Source organism: Galeopterus variegatus, unplaced genomic scaffold, assembly GCF_000696425.1.
Source record: "Galeopterus variegatus unplaced genomic scaffold, G_variegatus-3.0.2 Scaffold5559, whole genome shotgun sequence".
NCBI lineage: Eukaryota > Metazoa > Chordata > Mammalia > Dermoptera > Cynocephalidae > Galeopterus > Galeopterus variegatus.
Genome location: NW_007731670.1, coordinates 129,449 through 138,861, shown reverse-complemented (window position 1 = coordinate 138,861; position 9,413 = coordinate 129,449). Strand labels below are relative to the sequence as shown.

The following is a 9,413-nucleotide window of genomic DNA, read 5'->3' as shown; positions in this document are numbered from 1 at the left end:
GTCGTTTCCTCAGTGATGAGTTCCCAATTTGCCCCCCCCCCACTTAGTACTTCCTCTAGTACTGTCTCTCCTTAGAGCTTGTTACAGCTGTATTTTTACATTTGCTGTGTGATTACTCGATTAATGTCTGTCCCCAACTAGACTATAAACTCTATGAAGACACGAACTATGACTATTTTGGCTAAACTATTGTATTCCCAGGACCAATAATATTTGTTGAAATAACGAACTCTAATTCTGAACCATCTCTCCATCCCTGGGGTAAAATTTACTTGTTTGAGTAGCATTATTTTAATATACCGTTGGATTTGATTTGCTAATATTTTCTTTAGAATTCCTGTATATGTACGAGGGTATACATAGATAAAGTGAAACCCTCATTTCTTCTCAACGGACTACTTTAGATTAACAATATATTTCTAAGTGGTATTGGTGCCAATATCAGAGTTAAAAACAGAGTTCTAGTTCCCCATCTCAGTTCTTGGTTCGGAGGGTCCAGGGTGTAGGACCGTGACCCCCAAACGTAATATTACCAAGTACCAGATGACCCGTGAAAAAAGGGCAGGGGAGAGTAGTCTGAATTGGGTTATGAGGCCCCCCACCTGGGTACCTCACCTCAGCCATTGAACTCACTTCGCTGGCCGTGAGTCTGTTCCAAGCTCCGGCTAAGGAGGCATCCGCCGAGCCCCTCCAGGAGGCGGGATCCACGGCATCTCCTGCCCAGTCTGCCCTCGCGCGGAGCCCCGTTCTCTGGGAACTCACCTCCCCGAAACTCAGGGAGGGCCCTGTTAGGGCCGCCTACTGGCCCTAGTCTCAGACCTTCCCAAGGGACATGGCGTGGAGTGACGTGACGCACTCAGCTCGTGGCCCCACCGATGAGCTTCCCTCCGCCCTACCCCCCAAGTGGCCCACAGGCGGTATTTATAAGGCTTACAGCCCTAAAGACATTTACCATTATGGTGACTTCCCATAATACATAGCGACATGCAAAATTGAGGGGCGTGCCAGACGGGCGTCGTCTCTCCGAAGCGCACGCGCGCTGCGTGTTCCCGCCGCGTGACACGGCCCGCGATTCCTGAGAGCGAGTTGGTGACGTGAACCCATGGCGACTCGGCGGCGGGAGACTAGAGGCGGCCCGGCAAGAGGTTCGGAGAGTCTTGTTAGGGGGCGGAATGCTGGGGGCGGAGAGTCAGGAAAGGAATGATACCCCCTGCCCTGGCCCTACCCCTTCCAGCTCTCCAGGACCTGCACTTGGCGAGCGAGGTTCGGAGAGTCTTGTTAGGGGGCGGAATGCTGGGGGCGGAGAGTCAGGAAAGGAATGATGCCCCCTGCCCTGGCCCTACCCCTTCCAGCTCTCCAGGACCTGCACTTGGCGAGCAAACCAGTTCTGGTGCTATACTTTTTAAATTTCGGTGTTCGGAGCTTTTTGGATTATAGAGTTGTAGATAAAAGCTCGTGGACCTGTAACAAGTGCCAGTACTATTGCTAATACCTAATGTCATCCAATTAAAAAAAATTAATTGCGAGATGCATCATTATTTTATATACCACTAAGAAAGGATAAATGCTTCCAATTAAACTATGATTAACTATTTGTATGTCATCCAATGTAAGATGCATCCCAATTTCAGAGAGAGTAGAAATGGGAGTCTTAGAATTGTTGAGATGGATATAGTACTCTGTGTATTATGTTCTTAAATGCGTAGGTACACCTTATAAATTAGGTACTATTGTTGTCACCCTCTGGATTTTACAGTTGGAGCAACTGAGTGAGGTACAAAGAGATGAAATTAACTTCTCCAAGGTTCCATAGCCAGAAGAAGCAGAGCTGGGCTCTAAGCCAGGCACAGATCCTGGAACAGTCTACTATTATGTCATAAGGCCTCGGGTGGTTGGAGGGCAGGTATTTGGGGGGACATTGGGGCACAAGTAAACAGAAGAGGTAAGCAGGCTGTAAACTTACAAGAGCCCTGGGGCTCCCTTTTATTTTATTTGGCTAGAATAGCGATTTAGGAAAGATCACTACAACTGTTACCCAGAATAGTGGTGTGGCAGTGTTCATTGATTCTTTGTAAATTTACAAATCCTTCTTAAACCATTAAGATATTTTAAAGATAAAGATTTTTTTTTCAACATGGGATCACATTCAGTGCGCACTCATTCATTCTTTGTCTGCTCATTGTTCTTGTGCTTAGCTTCTGTAACGTTAAATGAAACCAAGAGAGTTAATAATGGCAACACAGTTCCAGAAGACTCTCCACCTGCCAAGAAAACTCCCAGATGCCAGAGACAGAAGAAAAAAGAGCCTGTGGCTGGAGGAAAGGCTGGTAAGGACAGGAAAGAAGACGAGAAAGGTAGTAGACCAGGGAGGATATGGGCCACCAAAAGGGTCTCTGGGAGGGATGGGCGTGATGTTTGTTCTTTCAACTCTTATTTCTTCCCTCCTTGAGGACATAATTAATTTCCCTATCCTTTGGGCATACCATGGGACTAATCTACGTTCTTGAATCTTCATTTTCATGTATGTGAGGCACATTGTTGAGACCTAGGCAGAATACCAGGATTACTTGGGGGAGGGCAAAATTAATTATGGCAGGTTTCTGTCTAACTATGATATGGCTACTTTTGATTCCCATACAAGTAACTCTAGTACATATCTGTCTTTCCTCAGAATCTGTGAAGGCCTTGCTGTTAAAGGGCAAAGCTCCCGTGGACCCAGAGTGTACAGCCAAGGTGGGGAAGGTGAGAGACTCTGGAACCTACCCTCAGTCCATTAATTTCTCAAAGAGTAGTGTTCTTTTGTTATTAGGACTTTTCTCTAGGACATTGCAAGTATTCATTTTAGGAATCCTTTTGAAAATATTGCTAGTGATTAATTTTCTCCAAGGCCAAGGAGTGGGAGTGGTAGGGTTTAGGGTTAATGATCAGCGTGTTTTTATCGTGGTTACTTTCTGGGGTTGCCATCAGCCGTCCACACCTCATTCTCTTTTTCAACCAGATATCGTTATTAAGAGAGAACTGTCTTCTTGTTCAAATGAGAAACTATACCCTGGAATGGCACTAGTTACTGATGAATGGAAAAAGAATTTGAAGAATACAGAAGAAAGGCTGCCTCTAGAGCAGGTTTCCTTTAACTGAGTTAGAATCTTTTGTGTTTCTGTAATTAGAAAAGGCAGTATGTATTCATTATAGTAATGACAGGCTGTGTGCAGAACATATGTTTGCATTTCTTTCCCTGGAAAATGGATGTTGGTGGTACTGGAGAATGACATCTTGAGGCATAAAATAATTCAGAGCTTCACTTAAGATCTTGGAGGTAAGACTATAGTAATTTTTTTTTTCTTCTCTCTAGGCTCATGTGTATTGTGAAGGGAATGAGGTCTATGATGTCATGCTAAATCAGGTAAGAAGAGGAACCATTCTTTTAATAGAATTTTTGTTCTTGATAATTGATGATAGCATCCCAGTTCCCAGATCTTTAATTCTAAAGTCCCTTATATTAGCCACTAGTGGTTAATACTCCTGAGTACTGAGCCCTACCTGATAGTGAACTCTTCTATGAGAACCAGATCTTTTTACAAATTTTGCATCATTTATTGAACTGTAAACTCTCTATTCATATCCTTTTATGTATTTTCTAATAGGTTGTTGATCATTTTCTTACTGACTTGGAGAAACTTTATATAATAGGGAGAATAGCCCTTTCTCTGTAATATACATTGTTTATATGGTTTTCAAATTTGTCATTTGGCTTTTGATTTCCCTTACAATATACTTTTTGTCCATATTGAAATTTAAAATTTTTATGTGGTTAAATCAATTTTCTTTTTAATTAAAATTTTTTTCTTTACTATGGAAATTTTTGTCGTTTTGTTTTTTGGTTTTTTTTTTAAAGATGACCGGTAAGGGGATCTTAACCCTTGACTTGGTGTTGTCAGCACCACGCTCACCCAGTGAGCTAACCGGCCATCCCTATATGGGATCCGAACCCGTGGCCCTGGTGCTATCAGCACCGCACTCTCCCGAGTGAGCCACAGGCCAGCCCGATTTGTCATTTTGTTTTGTTTTGTTTTGTTTTGTTTTTGTGGCTGGCCAGTACAAAAATCAAACACTAGACCTTGGATGTTTTTGAATAGGTGACACACTTGCCTGGTAATGTATTTCCTGGATATCACTTCATATTTGAATATATTGATCCAATGTATATAATTTTAACAGCTAATATTATTTTGTAACTACTTCTTCCACCTAAAATATCATGAGCAGATAGAAAATATCCTAAGGCCCCTTTTTGTCTAACATCCAGTGACTTTATAATGTGAGCAGGCAGAAGGTAGAGGTAGGAACAGGCAAAATGCTTAAGAAAGAAAAGTGCCTGGATAACCAGGGCTCAGTCTTACAGCATGAGTTCCTGTGCTTTATCTTGGACTACTCTCTCTGCACTGTGAGTTACTTACGGATACCTGTTTTTTATTTTTTATTTTTATTTATTTTTTGTCTTTTTCGTGACCAATAAGGGGATCGCAACCCTTGGTGTGGTGTCGCCACACCGTGCTCAGCCAATGAGTGCACCGGCCATTCCTATATAGGATCCGAGCCCGGGGCGGGAGCGTTGCTGCACTCCCAGCGCTGCACTCTCCCGAGTGCGCCATGGGCTTGGCCCAATGGATACCTGTTTTTAGATACTAGTCATATTCTCTCTGAGTGTCTCCAAGTCAGGTCAGGTTATCTGTGTGACAGATATGGCAATGGTTTCTGCATATCCTTTGTCCCCTCCCAACATTGACTTGCTCTCTGCTCTGTCAAATTTGTGCAGCTGACAAACCAAAGCTGTGAGAACTATCAAAGAGTTTGTCATCTAAACAAACAAGCATAATAGTTATAGACCTTTTGAGCATTTAAATTGTTTTCATTTGGGAAATAATTATTGAGAATGTACTGGGAACCAGAAAACACAGATGGCCTTGAAAATATCTATGGAGGGAACTGAGGTAGGAAAAAAACAGGAGTAGCTAATCAATATAGTCTCTTCGAGGTTAGGTAGAAAGTTTTAGGAAGCTCCAGGCTCCTGGTTTAATTCTTAAGAATCCAGAGTTTAATATGTAAGCCCTATTCCTTTTTAATATCCTTACTCTTACAAGGATCTACTTTCCTTGCCCCAAGCTATCCTTTTCCTTATGGAGATTACTGGCATCTGTGACCAAGGAAGAGTCATAAGTTTATATGATTTTCATTTGCCAAACTGTTTCCTTTTACGTTCTTATTTCTCTCACATGATAGACCAATCTCCAATTCAACAACAACAAGTACTATCTGATTCAGCTGTTAGAAGATGATGCCCAGAGGAACTTCAGTGTTTGGATGAGATGGGGACGAGGTAATTACTTTTATTATGGATTTTTTGAGTTGTCATTCAGAAAGCCAGAAACAAAGAACCAAAAAAAGCCAGAAGCAGCTTAGTGAGTGGCCAAAGGATCCTGTGGTTTTATTTTATTTATTTATTTATTTATTTAAAAGTTGAATGGTAAGGGGATCTTAACCCTTGACTTGGTGTTGTCAGTACCACGCTCTCCCAAGTGAGTTAACCGGCCATCCCTATATAGGGATCCAAACCTGTGGCCTTGGTGTTATCAGCACCACACTCTCCCAAGTGAGCCGTGGGCTGGCCCAGGATCCTGTGGTTTTAAATTGGGTAAGTGGAGGCTTTGAAGTCTGGGAGGGGATTACAAATCAAGTTGAGCTTCTTCAAATTGGGGAATGGCACGCATCCTCCTTAGGAAATTTCCATTGGAAAAACTAAGAGCATCCCATTGTAGTTGAGAGCTCTCCTGCAATTAGACCGCTGGTATTGCTCGTAGACTGGCAGTTAGCAGGTAACTTGCCCTTTTACCTTTCCTTTATTCCTTTCCTGCCCGTTTGTCAGATGTTAAGCAGAGAGGCTTTAGACAGCTGGCTTGTAACTATTAGGGAACTGTTCTTGGATTGAGGACAGGGAACCATCTTATGTATGGCATTTGTTTTGCAGTTGGGAAAATGGGACAGCACAGCTTGGTGGCTTGTTCAGACAATCTCAACAAGGCCAAGGAAATCTTTCAGAAGAAGTGAGTGCTAAGAAATGAGTACGAAAAATACCCTTCTTCTTCTTGAATGTATCTTCTTTAAGAATTTTGTAATAAGTATGATTTGGCCTAAATATTAACATCTTTCCATGCTGATATTACGTGATTGGAACACCAAACTGCGTCCTTAGTGATTAAATCAAACTAGAACCTTGAAATTAACTAAAAGCAGAAAGACCTAGTTTGTTTGTTTGTTTGTTTTGTTTTGTTTTATTTATTTTATTTTTTTAAAAGATGACCAGTAAGGGGATCTTAACCCTTGGCTTGGGTGGTGTCAGGACCATGCTCAGCCAGTGAGCGAACTGGTCATCCTTATATAGGGATCCGAACCCATGGCCTTGGTGTTATCAGCACTGCACTCTCCTGACTGAGCCACAGGCTGGCCCTAAGACCTAATATATTTAATACACGACCAACAAGTTTAGGAAATTTTGGAAAAATGGAGAATATACAGCTAGAGTTTTAAAAATGTTTATTGTGATATGGATGAAAAACTTTCTGGAGTCTCTGGGAACATGTTTATTTCAGGGAAAGAGATTAGATATCTTTTGTTTTAAATCTCAGTGGCTTTCGTGGTGTTTGGGGGCCTTTGGGGAGCCTAAGAGTCCTTTTTCCCCATTTTTTTATTCCCTTTGTCTCCAGAGCTTTTCTGTCCATTCAGTGTCATAATTTAGAATCCTGATTTATGGAAAGTTGATGTGTAAAGGAGCTCTGTACTGGGAAATAAATTTTTTAGAGTTTTTCTGTCTAAGAAAACAGATGTAAGTTCGTCTCTAGTAGTAGACCTTTATTGGTAAGGTTTTCTTTGGGCTCTACAGATTCCTTGACAAAACAAAAAACAATTGGGAGGATCGTGAGAAGTTTGAAAAGGTGCCTGGAAAATATGATATGCTACAGATGGACTATACCATCAATACTCAGGTAAACTCTAACTCTACCTTTGCAGGGAAAGCTGTTTCCTCTTAATCAGAGTAAAGTGTAGCAGGATGGCTTAGATCAGTCCGAGACCAGAACAGGCCAAGGTGTCTTGAGCTGTGGCCGTTTCCCACCTCCTGATGTTTGGGATCTGGAAGAGGCTGTAAGCATGAGTATAGAATGTGCCTTTCTAGTCGCTGCTATTTACCAAGGTTCTTATAAAATCTTAGGCCCTGTTTCCAGAAGTTTAATGTTATGGACCAAGAGAGAAATAATAAATAATCTAATGGTAAAACTACCTGTAAAGTGGTCTTCACTTCTGGTTATATACCACAGTAAAAAAAAAAAAAAACTAATTTTGACGAAGTGAGGTGCACCAGGATGCTGAAAACTGTCACATATCTGAAAAATAGAGAAATCCCAAGTCTTTTTAAGATGAGAAGATTTGAGGCATAATCGCTGTCCTTACATACTTAATGACATCATTAGGAGGGCTTTTTAGACTTATTCTGAGTGTTCAACTGTGGGAGGCAGAAGTAGTACTAAAAGGTGGATGTCACATTGAGTACTCTAATTCGATTTATAACGGAATGTGCCTATGTTCAAGTTCAAGTAGAGGCTGATTGATGATCACCTTGCCAGATAATGCAAGAACCACTCCTTGCAGAGCCTTAAAATAGATCCTTTCGGATTTTATAGGTTTTTGTTTGTTTGTTTTGCTGTAGAGTGAAGAGGAAACAAAAAAGGAGGAATCTCTTAATAAATCTCCCTTGAGACTAGAGTCACAGCTAGATCTTCGGGTACAGGAGCTGATAAAATTGATCTGTAATGTGCAGGCCATGGAAGAGATGATGATAGAAATGAAGTATGATACCAAAAAAGTCCCACTTGGTAGGACTTTAGATTCTTTCCTGCATTCTCTCTTCATATTTCCTACTTTCTTTAATGTGATATTTCATCACCATTGCGATTTAAAAGTGCTAATAGTACTAAACAAAGAAAACGGGATTTGGGATGAGACATTGTGTGGAGGAAGGAGGAATGAGGAATTATTTGGAAAGTTGAAAAGTGAGAGTCTTCATTGGGCAGGGACATAACTACAGTTTACAGGATGGGACCCTAATTTGGAGTCTCATCTCTGGCTGGGCCTGCAGGGAAGCTGACAGTGGCTCAGATCAAGGCAGGTTACCAGTCTCTTAAGAAGATTGAGGATTGCATTCGAGCTGGCCAGCATGGACGAGCTCTCACAGAAGCATGCAATGAATTCTACACCAGGATCCCACATGACTTTGGGTAAGGCCTGTGCTGGTATTCACTTTGTTCTTCTACCCATCCATATCCCGTAAGTCAATCAGCAGCAGCTATAATCTTTTTAATCTTTTATTCCTAAGGAAGTGATCATCTTTAATAGATATAGAGCCAAAATGATTTATAAGTAACTTATTTAATCAGTTACAAATATGGGATGCAATCTCCTGGCCCGATTACAACCATATTCTTTGACCAAGTGAAAATTACCAACTCTAGAGAATGGATCTGCCTATCCAACCACTAAGTAAAACACCTTCAGGCATATCTCCCCCTTTTCTTATTCTTTAAGGTGGTTATAACCACACTAACACTATTTCTGGAACTCAAATGATACTAGATATATAAAGTACATTTTATTTGTTCTGTATTCTGGTTTTTATTCTATTTCTATTCCTTCCATTGCTTTATAGACCTCTTTGGCCTGGGAATAACCATGAATGGTCAACAGGTCTACCTTTGCTTCTAGACAGGACTATTTCCAATATATTCCTTATTAATATTGATGTTGCTTATTTATTTTTGTTTATTATTTATTTATTTATTTGTTTGTTTTTTTTCAAAAGATGACTGGTAAGGGGATCTTAACCCTTGACTTGATGTTGTCAGCACCACGCTCAGCCAGTGAGCGAACCGGCCATCCCTATATAGGGATCAGAACACATGGCCTTGGTGTTATCAGCACCACACTCTCCCAAGTGAGCCACTGGCCGGCCCTGATGTTGCTTATTTAAACAAAGATTCCATAAAAAAGAATTTCAACTCAAGTCTCAAATGCCAAAATCTGTATAATTTGTTTTATCCTACTCAGAGTATATATTTAATATCCCTTTGTATATTTGTAAGTTAAAGTCTCTTTATAGATCTCTCTTTCTCTCTCAAAAGGAAAACCCCAGTTTCTTCTACCTATTTTCTTTTTTTAAAAAAAAGATGACCAGTAAGGGGATCTTAACCCTTGACTTGGTGTTATCAGCACCACACTCTCCCGAGTGAGCCACGGACCAGCCCTCTTACACCTATTTTCTTTTTTTTTTTTTTTTTTTTTTTTTTTTTTTTTTTTTTTTTTTTTTT

At 40.8% G+C, this 9,413-nt stretch overlaps 1 protein-coding gene across 3 annotated transcripts in view; it reads left to right on the top strand.

Annotated features, from left to right (window-relative positions):
* The first annotated feature begins 1,066 nt into the window (after positions 1–1,066).
* The window catches only part of PARP2 (poly (ADP-ribose) polymerase 2), an 11,779-nt gene continuing 3,432 nt past the window's right edge, over positions 1,067–9,413 (top strand). For all 3 annotated transcript variants that reach the window (XM_008589632.1, XM_008589631.1, XM_008589633.1), the window contains exons 1-9: positions 1,067–1,145; positions 2,196–2,354; positions 2,672–2,742; positions 3,353–3,403; positions 5,281–5,377; positions 6,026–6,101; positions 6,938–7,040; positions 7,760–7,925; positions 8,189–8,327. In XM_008589632.1, coding sequence (XP_008587854.1) covers positions 1,103–1,145; positions 2,196–2,354; positions 2,672–2,742; positions 3,353–3,403; positions 5,281–5,377; positions 6,026–6,101; positions 6,938–7,040; positions 7,760–7,925; positions 8,189–8,327 — 905 coding nt within the window. In that variant the 5' untranslated portion in view covers positions 1,067–1,102. The remainder of the gene's footprint in view (positions 1,146–2,195; positions 2,355–2,671; positions 2,743–3,352; positions 3,404–5,280; positions 5,378–6,025; positions 6,102–6,937; positions 7,041–7,759; positions 7,926–8,188; positions 8,328–9,413) is intronic.